Source organism: Malus sylvestris, chromosome 12 (genome assembly GCF_916048215.2).
Source record: "Malus sylvestris chromosome 12, drMalSylv7.2, whole genome shotgun sequence".
Classification (NCBI taxonomy): Eukaryota; Viridiplantae; Streptophyta; class Magnoliopsida; order Rosales; family Rosaceae; genus Malus; species Malus sylvestris.
The window spans coordinates 16,834,476-16,850,084 of NC_062271.1; the positions used below are offsets into that span (position 1 = coordinate 16,834,476).

Here is a 15,609-nt window from a genome sequence, read left to right on the forward strand (position 1 = left end):
AGCTAGGGCGTCACCCGTAAGTGGCGCGCTGTGTGGCCCGAGCACAGTGATAAGTGAGCAAGGGTCGCTGTATCTCCATCGGCACCCGGATGCAGTGTTAAATGAGCAAGGGGGCCATAGAAACTTCTTTTCGAACGACTCCACTCAAAGTTGTTTGGGAGCATATGCTCCTATCAACTTTACCCGGGACACACAAAAGAAGTACTTTGATCCTATTAGACGGGGGAGGGTGAAGAAGCTAGGACAGAAGGGTAGAGTTCAAGAGAGCAAAATGCGTTTAGGAACGTGGAATATAGGAACCTTAACGGGAAAATCTATGGAAGTAGTGGAAGTTATGGTGAGGAGAAGGATAAATATTATGTGCCTACAAGAAACTAAGTGGGTTGGTAGTAAGGCAAAGGATCTAGTAAACTCAGGGTTTAAACTTTGGTATTCGGGCACAAATAGAACGAGAAACGGTGTTGGCATCATCGTGGACAAGACCTTGGTACAAGATGTTGTAGATGTCAAGAGGGTAGGAGATAGAATCATGGCAATCAAGATTGTAATAGGACAAGAACTTATCAATGTGATTAGTGCGTACGCACCTCAAGTAGGGTTGGATACGAGTTCGAAGGAGAAATTTTGGGAAGATCTTGGAGACTTGGTGCAAGGAATTGCTCAGACGGAGAAGTTATTTATAGGAGGAGATTTAAATGGACACGTGGGCAGGGAGACAGGCAACTATGGAGGTTTTCATGGTGGCCATGGTTTTGGGGAGAGAAACGAGGATGGGGAAATCTTGGATTTTGCAATGGCATATGATCTCTTCTTAGCCAACACCTTCTTTAAGAAGAGAGAAGAACATGTGATCACCTACAAGAGTGGGTCGTCAAAAACACAAATAGATTTTCTCCTAATGAGGAAAGGGGATCGTATAACTTGTAAGGATTGCAAAGTTATACCAGGAGAGAGCGTGGCTAATCAACATCGCTTGTTGGTGATGGATGTACATATCAAAAGAGTAAGACAAAAGAACAAGACTTGGAAGTGCCCAAGGACTAGATGGTGGAATCTAAAAGAAGAAAAACAAGCCATTTTCAAAGAGAAGGTAATCACCCAATGTGTGTGGGATAGAGAGGGGGAAGCTAGCCAAATGTGGGATTCCATGGCTAGTTGTATCCGAAAAGTAGCAAAAGAGGTATTAGGAGAGTCCAAGGGTTTTGCCCCACACCAAAAGGAATCTTGGTGGTGGAATGAGGAGGTACAAACAAAGGTGAAGGCTAAGAAGGAATGTTGTAAAGCCTTATACAAGGAGAGGACCGATGAAAATGGTGAAAGGTATAGAAAAGCGAAGCAAGAGGCAAAGAAAGCTGTCAGAGAAGCTAAGTTAGCGGCTTACGACGATATGTATAAACGACTAGATACCAAAGAAGGAGAGTTGGATATCTATAAACTATCTAGAGCAAGGGAAAAGAAGACAAGGGACCTAAACCAAGTGAGGTGCATCAAGGATGAGGATGGAAAGGTTCTTGCTACAGAGAACGCGGTTAAAGACAGATGGAGAGGTTATTTTCATAATCTGTTCAATGAAGGACATGAAATGAGTGCTTCTTTAGGGGAGTTGAGTAACTCAGAAGAGTGTAGAAACTACTCTTTTTATCGTCGAATCCGGAAGGAAGAAGTGGTTGTAGCTTTGAAGAAGATGAAGCATAAAAAAGCAATAGGCCCAGACGATATACCAATCGAAGTGTGGAAACTTTTGGGAGAGACAGGTATAACATGGCTCACTGACCTTTTCAATAGGATTTTGAAAACGAAGAAGATGCCAAATGAGTGGCGAACGAGCACTTTGGTGCCTATCTACAAGAATAAGGGCGACGTACAAAATTGCATGAACTATAGGGGTATTAAGCTAATGAGTCATACAATGAAGCTCTGGGAGAGAGTCATTGAGCATAGATTGAGGCAAGAGACACGGGTTTCGGACAACCAATTCGGGTTCATGCCAGGGCGCTCAACCATGGAGGCAATCTATCTCTTACGAAGATTGATGGAAAGATATAGAGATGGGAAAAGGGATTTACACATGGTCTTTATAGATTTGGAAAAAGCGTATGATAGGGTCCCAAGAGACATTCTTTGGAGGATTTTAGAGAAGAAAGGAGTACGAGTAGCATATATCCAAGCTATAAAGGATATGTATGAAGGAGCAAAGACTGCCGTAAGAACTCATGAAGGACAAACCGAAAGCTTTCCCATATCTGTAGGATTACATCAAGGCTCATCCTTAAGTCCTTACCTTTTTGCGTTGGTAATGGATGAGTTAACAGGACATATTCAAGATGATATTCCTTGGTGTATGCTTTTCGCAGACGATATAGTGTTGATAGATGAAACTCAGAAAAGGGTAAATGCAAAGCTTAACCTTTGGAGAGAAGTGTTGGAATCTAAAGGTCTTCGCCTAAGCCGATCAAAGACAGAATATATAGAGTGCAAGTTCAGTGCAAATGGAGGCCAAAACGAGTTAGGGGTGAGGATCGGAGATCAAGAAATACCAAAGAGCGACCGTTTTCGTTACCTAGGATCTATCTTGCAAAAGAACGGAGAATTAGATGGAGATCTCAACCATAGAATACAAGCTGGATGGATGAAGTGGAAGAGTGCATCCGGCGTGTTGTGTGACCGCCGTATGCCACTGAAGCTCAAGGGAAAATTTTATAGGACGGCAATAAGGCCGGCGATGCTGTATGGCACAGAATGTTGGGCGGTGAAACATCAACACGTACACAAAATGGGTGTAGCGGAGATGAGGATGCTTCGTTGGATGTGTGGGCACACGAGAAAGGATAAGATTAGGAATGAGGATATCCGGGGTAAAGTAGGAGTAGCCGAAATTGAAGGAAAGATGAGAGAAAATCGGTTACGGTGGTTTGGACATGTGCAAAGAAGGCCTACTGACGCTCCGATTAGAAGATGCGACTATGGGACAGAGGTTCAGGGCCGAAGGGGTAGAGGAAGACCTAGGAAAACTTTGGAAGAGACTCTAAGAAAAGACTTAGAGTACTTGGATCTAACGAAGGACATGACACAGGATCGAGCACAATGGCGTTCTAAGATTCATATAGCCGATCCCACTCAGTGACTCGGATTTTCCAAGTCTCCAACCGAGAAGTTTTCCTCACTCGGGAAATTAAGGGAACACTACCCCAACCTACATGCTCCACTCTGAAAGCTTCAACATACAAGCTTCAACAAAAGAAAATTCAAAGAACTTAGCGAAGAAGGCTTTGGTGTATTTAACACAATACGTTGAAATGAAGGAAAGCTTTTTTATTGATATCCTCGATAAGCTACAAATATGTACATATACATGAGTCAAAATAAACACACAAGAGGGAGCCTTCACAAAGGTTGCTTAGGAGAAGTCTCAGCAGTCGGTAGAGCCCCAGAAAGAGAAGGCACCGGAGGGGGATCATTTGGAGCCTCAGTACTGGACATAACCCTAGAAGGAGGAGGCATCAGAGGTTGATCATTTGGAGCTTCATTACGCGGTACAGCCCCAGAAGACGAAGGCAATAAATGCATTTGGAACAAACCCACAAATCTCTGATGATCAAGTAAAACCTGACCATCAATTTCCTTCATCTGGTCAAGTTTCCTCTTCATGTTTGTAGCATAGTCATGTGCGAGCCGGTGCAACTGTTTATTCTCATGCTTGAGCCCTCTAATCTCCTGTTTGAGACTTATAACTTCAGCCGCCAATGATTCAACTTGGCGGGTTCGAGCAAATAGGCGTTGGGCCATATTAGACACAGAACCTGCACATTGAACACTGAGAGCCAGCGAATCCTTAACAGCTAACTCATCAGACCGTTTGGAAAGTAGTCTGTTATCTTTGGGAGTGAGAAGGTTCCTGGCCACCACCGCAACGGTCATATCATTCTTCATCACGGAATCCCCAACGGTAAGAGGACCAGTAGGGGAGACGAAGGATGGGCGCCATATGTTGTCTGGAGAAGGCGGGGCTGCCTCTTCAACAAGGTTCAAGTCAAAACGACGGTCGGAGGGGCCAGACATTTTCAAAGGTGTTGAAGAGAGAAGAGGTCGGACAAATCAAGATCTTAGAAGTGCAAGAATGAAGCTTGGTGGAGATTCAAGTGTGCTTTGGAACTTAATGCCAGCCCCTATAAAAATCTACACTCGACGGAGCTTCAGAAATCGAAGAGGCGTCTGCTCAGAAATCGAAGAGGCGTTTGCTTTCTCAAAAGCTGGGCTGCTTAGAGATCACGAGGGTTGATCTCAGAAATCGAAGAGGCGTTTGCTTTCTCAAAAGTTGGGCTGCTCAAAGACCACGAAGGCCGATCTCAGAAATCGAAGATGCGCTCGCTTTCTCAAAAGCTGGGCTCCCCAGAGACCACGAGGGCCGCTCTCAGAAATCGAAGAGGCACCTACTTTTCCAGCCTTGTCAGCACCTATCACACGCACACTCAGCTTTGCGGAAATTATGGGCATTCTGTCAAAGACTTCTGGGGAAGTAGAAAACACATGAATCTTACTGTTCAATCACCCACTTACCACACGCAACAATAGCTCATGGGTACCACAGATAACTTTGCCAAAGTTCTCTGCCAAAGTTGAGCACGTGAAGCTTGCAGCTCCCACTACATCGCTCTGACCAAGAAGGGTAAAAGAATAGCAAAGAAACAGCACTAACAAAGTTTAGACCCATAAATTTTGAAGGTCTAGCTACCATATTATTACCCACAAGGGTAAAGGAACAGTACCACTGCTGGATAATTGGAAAGTCCCTGTGTGTCAACCTCTGTGCTTCGTGGCAAGGTAGACTAGCAAACATGCCCAACCTTTACTCACATTCGAGAAAACACTCCCAATAAGATTGCTTGCTCCAAAAATCGAAGAGGCACCGTCCTCCGAATCTCGAGAGCCAGACTCCCAACATGACTACTTTCTTAAAAATCGAAGAGAGGGTAAAGGAACAGTACCATTGCTGGATAATTTGAAAGTCCCTGTGTGTCAACCTCTGTGCTTCGTGGCAAGGTAGACTAGCAAACATGCCCAACCTTTACTCACATTCGAGAAAACACTTCCAACAAGATTGCTTGCTCCAAAATCGAAGAGGCACGCCAGACCCCCAACATGATTACTTTCTCAAAATCGATGAGGCATCGTTCTCCGAATCAATCGAAGAGGCGCTCGCTTTCTCAAAAGCTGGGCTACTCAGAGACCACGAGGGCCGATCTTAGAAATCGAAGAGGCACCTACTTTTCTAGCCTTGTCAGCACCTGTCACACGCACACTCAGCTTTGCAGAAATTATGGGCATTCTGTCGAAGACTTCTGGTGAAGTAGAAAGCACATGAATCTTACTGTTCAATCACCCACTTCCCACACGCAACAATAGCTCATGGGTACCACAGATAACTTTGCCAAAGTTCTCTGCCAAAGTTGAGCACGTGAAGCTTGCAGCTCCCACTACATCGCTCTGACCAAGAAAGGTAAAAGAATAGCAAAGAAACAGCACTAACAAAAGTTTAGACACATAAATTTTGAAGGTCTAGCTACCATATTATTACCCACAAGGGTAAAGGAACAGTACCACTGCTGGATAATTGGAAAGTCCCTGTGTGTCAACCTCTGTGCTTCGTGGCAAGGTAGACTAGCAAACATGCCCAACCTTTACTCACATTCGAGAAAACACTCCCAACAAGATTGCTTGCTCCAAAATCGAAGAGGCACCGTCCTCCGAATCTCGAGAGCCAGACTCCCAACATGACTACTTTCTCAAAATCGAAGAGAGGGTAAAGGAACAGTACCATTGCTGGATAATTGGAAAGTCCTGTGTGTCAACCTTTGTGCTTCGTGGCAAGGTAGACTAGCAAACATGCCCAACCTTTACTCACATTCGAGACAACACTCCCAACAAGATTGCTTGCTCCAAAATCGAAGAGGCACCGCCCTCCGAATCTCAAGAGCCAGACTCCCAACATGATTACTTTCTCAAAAATCGAAAAGACACTGCTCTCCGAATCTCGAGAGTCAGACCCCCAGCATGATTGCTTTCTCAAAAATCGAAGAGGCATTGTTCTCCGAATCTCGAGAGCCAGATACCACAGACCACCTTTTCAAAGTGCTCTGACAGAGTTAAAACATGTGAAACTGGCAGCTCCCACTACCGTGCTATGACCAAGCAGGGTAAAGGAATAGCATTACTACTTGTTGTTAGGGAGACTCCTATATATGTCGACCTCCATCCCCAACGGACAGGCAGACCTGCAAAAATGCTCAACCCTTCATCATATCTAAGAGGGCACTCCCAACGAAGCCTTTCGAAATATTCAGCTTTCTTTCCCCCCGATAATACCTCTGCAAACAAGCTATACTAGAGCAAGAATATCTCATATCATCAGGGTTAAAAACAAGAGTATCCCATATCATGCTTTTTCCCTGTCTTTTCTTTTGGCCTTGTTTTTACCTGCAAGACAAGGAGAAAGAGAGCAATCAGTCAGCACTTGGAATCAAGCTTCCAGCCAGGAACTGATTGCCTGGAACCCCTTACCTGATTACTTACCTGGCATTGCTCTCGAGTACTCATCTTCAACATCTTATGTTTCCAGGGAAGATTCCGCATCTGCTTGAGGAACAGATAGGGCAAGTGCGAAGGATACAAGGAAGCATGTGGAGACAAGCGTAACAGCACACGTGCCGATACATCCATTACTCTGTCAAAAGCAAAAGTATCCCATATCAGCAGGGTGGAACGTACTCTAGATTTGATGGACTTGTTTTGACCCTCAAATTCTTCAGTCGGCCTTAATACTCTGGAGGAAACCAGAAAACCCTCCAGCCCAGTTCAAGAATAAGCCTGTGGAAAGTTACTTCTTCAAAAGCAAAAGTATCTCATATCATCTCTTCTCATTTTTCTTCTCTTTATCCTTCATGCTGCTGCAAGATGGGGAGAAGGTGAACAATCAGTCGGAGCTCTGATTGCTTACCTTGTCTGTCACCTCTTTCAGCAGACCCCCTAACTCAGCGACTTGGGGGACTCCTACTACATGGTTTGTATCGCGCTTGACCAAGCCTGAAACTACAAGTAAGCTTCAAGTAAAATTGATACATTACCTTGTGCATATCCACCAGTTAAAGATACCACCCCTGGATGGAGGAAGAGTACTTCCAGAGAAGATGCCACATCTACCTATGAGACAGATAAGGCAAGTCAAGACGACACCACACTCCGATACTTAGAAGTTTCGTGATTACGAGATCATTCTCCCACAATATTTCCTAATGTCATTTGTACTAAATCATTCACTTGTACTCACTAAAGGAGAGCTTGAACCTATGTACTTGTGTAAACCCTTCACAATTAATGAGAACTCTTCTATTCCGTGGACGTAGCCAATCTGGGTGAACCACGTACATCTTGTGTTTGCTTTCCTATCTCTATCCATTTATATACTTATCCACACTAATGACCGGAGCAATCTAGCGAAGATCACAAAAAGCGACCGTTTTCGCTACCTAGGATCTATCTTGCAAGAGAACGGAGAATTAGATGGAGATCTCAACCATAGAATACGAGCTGGATGGAAAGAGTGCATCCGGCGTGTTGTGTGACCGTCGTAGGCCACTGAAGCTCAAAGGAAAATTTTATAGGACGACAATATGGCCAGCGATGTTGTATGGCACAGAATGTTGGGTGGTGAAGCATCAACACGTACACAAAATTGGTGTAGCGGAGATGAGGATGCTTCGTGGGAGGTGTGGGCACACGAGAAAGGATAAGATTGGGAATGAGGATATCCGAGGTAAAGTAGGAGTAGCCGAAATTGTAGGAAAGATGAGAGAAAATCGGCTCCGGTGATTTGGACATGTGCAAAGAAGGCCGACTGACGCTCCGGGTCGAAGATGTGACTACGGGACAGAGGTCCAGGGCCGAAGGGGTAGAGGAAGACCTAGGAAAACTTTGGAAGAGACTCTAAGAAAAGACTTACAGTACTTGGATCTAACGGAGGACATGACACAAAACCGAGCGCAATGGCGTTCTAGGATTCATATAGCCAACCCCACTTAGTGGGAAAAGGCTTTGTTGTTGTTGTTGTTGTTGTTGTAATGGTTAAAACAATCCAGAGTATAAAATTGTAGATTTTTTGCATTTCCCGGTGCAAAATCTTGAAACTCTGCATCTAACTAGTGCAGCATTATTTCGTTATTAATATCTTGATACTCCAAAACTAATATATTTTTCTAACAAGTGCATTGCTACCGTAAATGCTGACTATATTCTTAAGAACAGAGAATCCCTTCCTTGAAGAGAATTATTATTAAGACAAACCTACCAGGAAAACAGAAATCATTACGAACTTAAAAGCCATGGCGACTGGCGGATATATATACATTGCGAGGCATAAGACCATTTCGCTCCTCGACTCTGCCCGCCTCGTATCTCCTTCTGCGTGCGTGGTCTTCAATTCACTTTCTTGTTCAGATGGCATAGGCTTAGACTGCTTCAACTTCAATTGTAGTAGATAATCTGGCTCCTTGTCTGCACACACATTCGACATATAGAAGTTAAATTAAGTGTATGATCAACAAGAATGGAAATAAATTTGTACCCGCTACGTTAAACAAGCGAGGATCTTAGAAAACTATCCATTGCAAGAATCATCATCATAATGGGAAAGTTGAAACCGTATGGTTTCATGCATTTGATTTTGAATGTGGAAATTGGTCTTCTTGTGAGATGTATGTATGGTTATTTACCGCGGTGAAAGGCAGATGGTGGACTTCCCTGCCAGAGCCAATTCATCTGTTGACATGGAGAATGTTGTTAGATATGGTACCCCTGGTTACTGACTCTCTTTGAGGATCAATCATCCATTGGCCATCAACAATGAATTTTATCTGCAGTTAACAACATTTCACATCAGATACAATTATTCAAGGTTCACACTCCTCGCCAAAGACAAAAAATGTCATATCGTTTAGCTGCTAGATGTGCACACCTCATACGTCCCTGGATAAAGCCACAGCATTGTTGACCATAGTCTAGGTTCCCTGCAAGAACGTGTAGTCCTAGCGATCAGTAAGCTCATTATTCCACTAATATTTCTGAGCATCAAGCATATAAAACACTTGAACTATTTTCAATGGAGAAATAGCACGGCAATAAAAGGGAAGATTAACAATAACCTACAATAATATGTCAACTGATTATGACAAATCTTCAGGAAAGATGAAATGCAAATTAGGCACAACGGAAGCAGCAAGATAAAATGAAAGTTTGAGGCCAAATTATACAGAGAAAAGGAGTGTTAAGACCTCTCTATGATACTAGATGATGGCTGTGAATCCATTTCAATCTGATGATACCAACCATTGAAGCTACCAGTCACCTCCACAATCTCGCCATCTCCCTGGTACTGAATCTCAACCTGATGAAATCAGGAATTCCGTTCATGCAAATGGTGTATCAGTGTATGTATGAGATTTTTGTAATTTGTATACATGTTATGTATGAGAATTTGCTTATGCATGAATGATGAAAAGTCAGCGATGATTACTAGGACTTTCGTTGCTTAGAAAACATCCTACTCACTGCCAAGACGCTCTAATAGCATAATTAAATATATACAAAAATATGTCCAGCAAAATGGTAGATGTGATACCTCCACTAATCCTGAAAGGCTTTCTTCATCAGCAAGTAACTCTGCATCTTTTTCAGAGACAAGCTTTTGTGCTTTGCTCATTGCCATTTCAGACTTGGTTTGCAAGTTTGACAAAAAAAGCTGAAGGAAGAAGTAAAATCCACTATAATCAGATCAGTAATCATATTGCCCATAAAAGTATGAAACTCCCATGGAAAAAAATTGCATGCAAACACAAGCAAAATCAGATGGATCACAAGCAAAAAAATCGGATGGATCATACATATTTCTATATTTTGATACCGTGAACAAGGTCATGAGCGCCCAAAATAGCTAACATACCTCTTCCTTCTCAATCTGTTCTTTCAACCGTGACAATTCCATCTCCTTCTGATGCTAAGAAAAAGAATATAATCAAAATTATAATCAACAATTCAAGTATATAGAACGCTACATGGCGTAAGCAGAACGTTAAGAGAATAGTACCAGCATGAACTTGAGATGATTAAGTTCAAGTCGATCCTCACTTTCACTTGTCTGTAAAACAAAAACACAACGGTCAATGTGATATTGTTGTCAAAGTTGATGTTAGAAGTAACATAGTTAAGAGTTAAGTAATGACCTTATCATCCAAATCCTTGTCATATAGAGAACTCAGCCCTTCAGTTGATGAACTATCCTCCCTGCTTTATAAACACAAAAAAGTTCTTTATAAAATTAAGAATACAATAAAACACTGTTCAGTCATGCATCACATTTGACCTCCAGATCCTTAAGAGCATAATCTAAAAATTCGGATTCTTATAATGTCATTCTTTGGGGTTTTACAACAAAATTAGGTTGAATAGTAACCACATGCAGAATGGAAGAAACAATAATAATTAGAGATGAAAACAAGGAACTTTGGACAGATGCACAAGTTACCAACCTAAGAGAGGGATCAACTGCCGTAGTTGATGTTGATGTCCTTTGATTCAATGCCATAATTGCATCACTTCTGTCAGGCACATTTTTAGGAATTCTTATTTGAACCTCCTCAGTGTTTCCAAATCTATATTCTTCCTTGATTTCTTCATCATTATTCTCAGTTAATATGCCATAGACATTATCTGTATCAAGAAGCTCCGAGTAAATATCAAATATGAAAGAAACAAAGAATTAAGGTGAAAGAAGGATGAAAGGGAAGCATGTAACAAATAGCATGAAGGTTAAGTATATTTAGTAATGAACAGTGTGAATATAAGCATACAACTGAATGATTTAGTGCTAAAAAAAATCAACAGTGACAACAAACAAGAAAAGAAACATCATTGATAGTGCACATGAACTAAAAAAAAAATTAATTAGCAGAACAAAATTAAATGTGAAAAAAAAAAATTGAAAGCAAGGCATCTTAAGGCAAGTTACCTTCAACTGCATCCAAGTCTCCATTCTGCATAAAGTTTTCCACTTTTTCCTTCAAGGATAAATTGGGTGGAGATTCTAAAGGCAGATAACTATGATGATCAGAGTTGTGACTTGGATCAAGATCTGAACTAGAATGGTCTTCCAAAACGGAAACTGTGGTTGAAGAGCAATCTTCATTAGCCATATTGTCAACCTTCCCATCCTGACATATATCTAAGACCTTTTCATCCAATGACAAACCATCAACAGATTCTACAGGCATGCGAGGACGTCCATCGGAGTTCAGATCCAAACCAACATTTGAACTGGAAGAATTGGTTTCTTTGATATGATCAGTGGTTGACAAGGATAGGTCATCAAGTTCGCCGAAGGATGAAGGGGTGAAAATTTCTGAAGGCATATTAGTACCAATGTCAGAGTTGAAGTGTGGACAAATTTTAGAACTCCTGGATTGGTTTTCCGTAACAGAAAATTCGGTTGACACAGAACCATTTCCATTCACATCCACCTGCTCACTATGACCGTCTAAATTATACAAATCAGCTGAAGACTCCACGGTAATATCACTGTCATTGAGGCTCAGATCGGGAGGAGAAATCAAACTACCAGAATTACATTCCAAGTCTGAAACTTCAGTTGACGAAGAAAAATCCTCAATCACATCATTCACCTCTTGATCCTGACCTTTTAAATTGTTAAAGAGGCTATCAGTAACAGTTGTATATACTATAAAATAAGGTTGCAAACATAAAAAATATTTATTGACCTGTTACTATCTCCTTACGATCATTGATTGCATCCTGAATTCCAGCAAATCCGGTATCGGCATTACCATTGGTATCTGTATTGCTCGAGTCCACAAGAAGCTCTCTTATAAGTTTATATCCTCTTCGTCTGACGATGTTTGCAAGATCATTCCTATTCGTCATTTTTGATAAAACAAAAATGTCAGACTTGCTCCAATTTATGAAGTCTCCAAGTCAAAACTATAATATATATACAAACACACACACGCATACATATATACATATATATATATATATGTAATATAACATAACATTAAGACTATACTACCGTTGCCACTAATGTCAAAATTTGTTGAAGAAAACAAAAATGACAACAAGCAAGCAGCAATTGATAATCCAAACGTTCTCGAAACTTCAGAGAAATCAAAGAGGCAATTGTAATTCCAACTAAATCTTTCAGTTTCACTGATAAACCCTAACTAATCAAATTCTGGCGAGGGGAAAAAGAACCAAAATTTATCAGAAAAGTGATGGAACAAGTTCGAACCTTCCGTGCTGCGAGAGCTCCTTCAAGGATGGAACGTGACATTCCGAAAGTCCGACCGCAGTGAGGAACTGCCGGAGATCATTGCAGAGCTCCGCATTGCTCTTTACCTTCCTACTCAAAATTCCAAAACACGAAAGTGAGAAGAAGAAGAAAGAAGTGTAGAAGTGAAAGCGAAGAGTGGAGACGGGGAATGCGAACCTAGTTTTCTTCCTGACGGAAGAAGCGCGAAGGGTGCAGCGCGGCGGCGGTGGACAGCGTTGTAGGGTGGTGAATCCGAGAGTGGATTGCTGGTGCGGGTGGGAGAAGAAGAGCTTGTGAGAGAAGAGGGAGAGGAAGGCGGGGAGGTGAGAGACGGGGGCCGCCATGGCTCTCTCTCAGTCATCACTCATTAGGGTGGTTTGGGAAGTGAAAGCGCTTTCTAGAGAGTGATTTTGGGTTAAAGAAAACAGTTAGGAAGTGCTTACTGCAACGCAGCTTTTTTAAGAATTAATTTACATTTTTATTAAATATTAGTTTTGAATATATCAGAGATTTCAGCGATGAAGTTGTCAACGAGCGGGATTTTTGCAGCAACCATTAAATTTCGGGATAACTTTTTAAAATTTTTATAAATTTAACAAAAAATCGATATAAAAATTCTATAATACCCTTGAGTTACGAATATTATCCTAAATGGAGAAATTACCGAAAGAATGGCTTTATTGCCTGGAAATTTGATTCTTATGGGAAATAGGAGGAAGTTGTTGGACTTAGAAATTACTGAATCCCTTGTTCCCCGGCTCTAATTAGACTAGGAGACCCCTACATGTTTTTCTTTTTTTTCTTTGTATGGAGAAACGTCATCACTGGCACACCCCGCCTCAGTAGGCTTGTCGGCTGCATAAACCGTTGTTGAAATTTTGTCGCCATTGGAATGCCCAGTCCACTGGAATCCAAGGCTTGCACGTGACGATGTCATTAGGCCATCTCCAACCGAAGGGTCCAGATGACTTTTTTTGTATGGAGAAACGTCATCACTGGCACACCCCGCCTCAGTAGGCTTGTCAGTTGTGTCAACCGCTGTTGAAATTTTGCCGCCATTGGAATGCTCAGTCCACTAGAATCCAAGGCTTGCACGTGATGATGTCATTAGGCCATTTCCAACCGAAGGGTCCAGAAGGCCAAAAATAGTCTGAAAACCGTCTCCAACCGAGGGCTAGGCCAAAGGACTTGTGGGCCCCACGAAATCTGAAAGGGCCAAAGGGCCAACCGGTTGGCCCAATCCAACTAGCTAGCCTTGGGCTGGGCCAAAAATTCTAGCATTCCTGTCACATCCCAGACCGGCTCCGTTGTAGCACAGTATTGTCTACTTTGGGCCCCGGCCACACCCTAATAGTTTTGTTTCTGGGAACTCCCACGAGAACTTCCCAATGGGTCACTCATCCTAGAAATGCTCTCACCCAAACTCGCTTAACTTCGGAGTTCCAATGGAATCCGAAGCCAGTGAGTCCTTAAAAAGCCTCGTGCTGTATGGAGTTGGGCATGTACATATAAGGCACATCATCCCATCTTTGTTGGTCGATGTGGGATGTTACAATCCCCCCTTAGGGGCCCGATGTCCTCGTCGGCACACTCGCACCACACGGTAGAATGACTTTAATACAATTCTGTCACATCCTAGACTGGCTCCGCCGTAGCATGATATTGTCCGCTTTGGGCCCCAGCCACGCCCTCACAGTTTTGTTTCTGGGAACTCACACGAGAACTTCTCAGTGGATCAACCATCCTGAGAATGCTCTTACCTGAACTCACTTAACTTCAGAGTTGGAGGTGGGCATGTACATATAAGACACATCACCCCATCTCCGTTGCTCGATGTGGGATGTTACAATTCTTGTTGGATATAATCAACAGGAATTCTAGGCCAAATTTCAAATGCAATGGTTAGCTAACGTCAGCTAGCCGTTATTTTTGAATATTTTATTTTTACAGTTTTTTTTTTTAATTTTTTACACAATTTTTTTCCTATAACTTATGTTTTACAAAATTTGTTTTATATTTATTTCTAAATTATAATTTTTTCCTATAACTTCTATTTTACAAAATTTGTTTCATATTTTTTTTTAAATTCTATTTTTTCCCATAACTTCTATTTTACAAAATTTGTTTCATACAATTTTTAAATTCTATTTTTTCCTATATCTTCCTAAACCATTATACAACATTAAATTAAATTAAGTAACCTGAAACAACATTAAACAATATAAAACACATTAAATAACATTAACCAACATAAAAATTATACAACATAAAACTTAAACACCTACTTCATGCTATTTTTGGCCCAAAGATGTGCAACAAGATCCCTGCTGTAGGTACTTATTTGTGGCATGGGAAGCTCTCTCAACATCTTTCCGGTATGCCTCTTGGTGTAAGGTAAACAACTTTTCCGTGTCATTCCTAGGGTTTGGAATTGCTTGGACAAGTGTCGCCCACATTGGGTGGATGTCATCTGCCAAGTAATACCCCATATTGTACTGACGGCCGTTGATGTAGTAGTCAAGCTTATGTGCTTTACCTTTCGTTAGGCAATTGCAGATAGGTGAACGCCCAAGAACTGTAATGTCATTTTGAGATCTAAGGACTCTAAAGAAAGCATGCCAGATCCATATGTCATATGAGGCAACCGCCTCTAACACAACAATTAGCTTTCTCGACCTTCCGCAGAAGCCTCATTGCCATCCGGTGGGACAATTCTTCCATTCCCAATGCATGCAGTCTAATGACCTTATTATGCCCGGAAACCCACGGTCTTCAACTTTGCAAATGAGCTGATTCAGATCTTCTTGATTTGGCTCACAGAGGTACTAGTCTTTGTAACCCTGAACAATTTTATCACAAAATTGTTCAAGAGTATCAAGGCATGTAGACTTAGACATACCATGGGTTTCATCCATCGAAAGTATGGATTGACCTGCTAGACATCACGAAGTAAATGCTCGAAGACATGAACCCTCAACCAGAAGCAACGTCTAAAATCCTTTTCTATGTACACTGAGTTGGGGTTGAAGTAGCTGTTCATCAGATTGGCATGCATCATCGCTTTGTTTCGTGGTTTGTAAGAGCGACCAGCAACAGAGCCACCCCATTGAGGTTGTTCCTCAGTTGGCTGACACATCATGGTTGCTGCCCTGTTTTGTTTGTTGCTGTTTACTTGAACTTCTTCATCAAACTCCTTATTTTCTCGTCTCATTTGTGCCCATTTTTCTTCCAATTTGGAA

General features: G+C 41.8%; 1 protein-coding gene across 4 annotated transcripts; it reads right to left on the bottom strand.

The window, feature by feature from the left end:
• Nucleotides 1–8,174: 8,174 nt before the first annotated feature.
• LOC126592465 (protein PTST homolog 3, chloroplastic-like) lies at nucleotides 8,175–12,817 on the bottom strand. Of its 4 annotated transcripts, none has more exons than XM_050258143.1 (13): nucleotides 12,548–12,817; nucleotides 12,350–12,460; nucleotides 11,823–11,974; nucleotides 11,057–11,740; nucleotides 10,578–10,758; nucleotides 10,272–10,335; nucleotides 10,136–10,186; nucleotides 9,992–10,039; nucleotides 9,671–9,790; nucleotides 9,324–9,436; nucleotides 9,008–9,059; nucleotides 8,766–8,906; nucleotides 8,175–8,547 (listed from the first exon to the last, which is right to left on the bottom strand). In XM_050258143.1, the coding sequence occupies exons 1-12, from the start codon at nucleotides 12,712–12,714 to the stop codon at nucleotides 8,808–8,810; spliced, it is 1,842 nt and encodes a 613-aa protein (XP_050114100.1). In that variant the 5' UTR covers nucleotides 12,715–12,817; the 3' UTR covers nucleotides 8,175–8,547; nucleotides 8,766–8,807. The 4 variants fall into 4 exon arrangements, with proteins under 4 accessions (XP_050114100.1, XP_050114101.1, XP_050114098.1 ...); XM_050258144.1 differs by having other exon boundaries at nucleotides 10,272–10,332; nucleotides 12,548–12,816; XM_050258141.1 differs by having other exon boundaries at nucleotides 9,992–10,045; nucleotides 12,548–12,816.
• Between the last annotated feature and the right edge of the window lie 2,792 nt (nucleotides 12,818–15,609).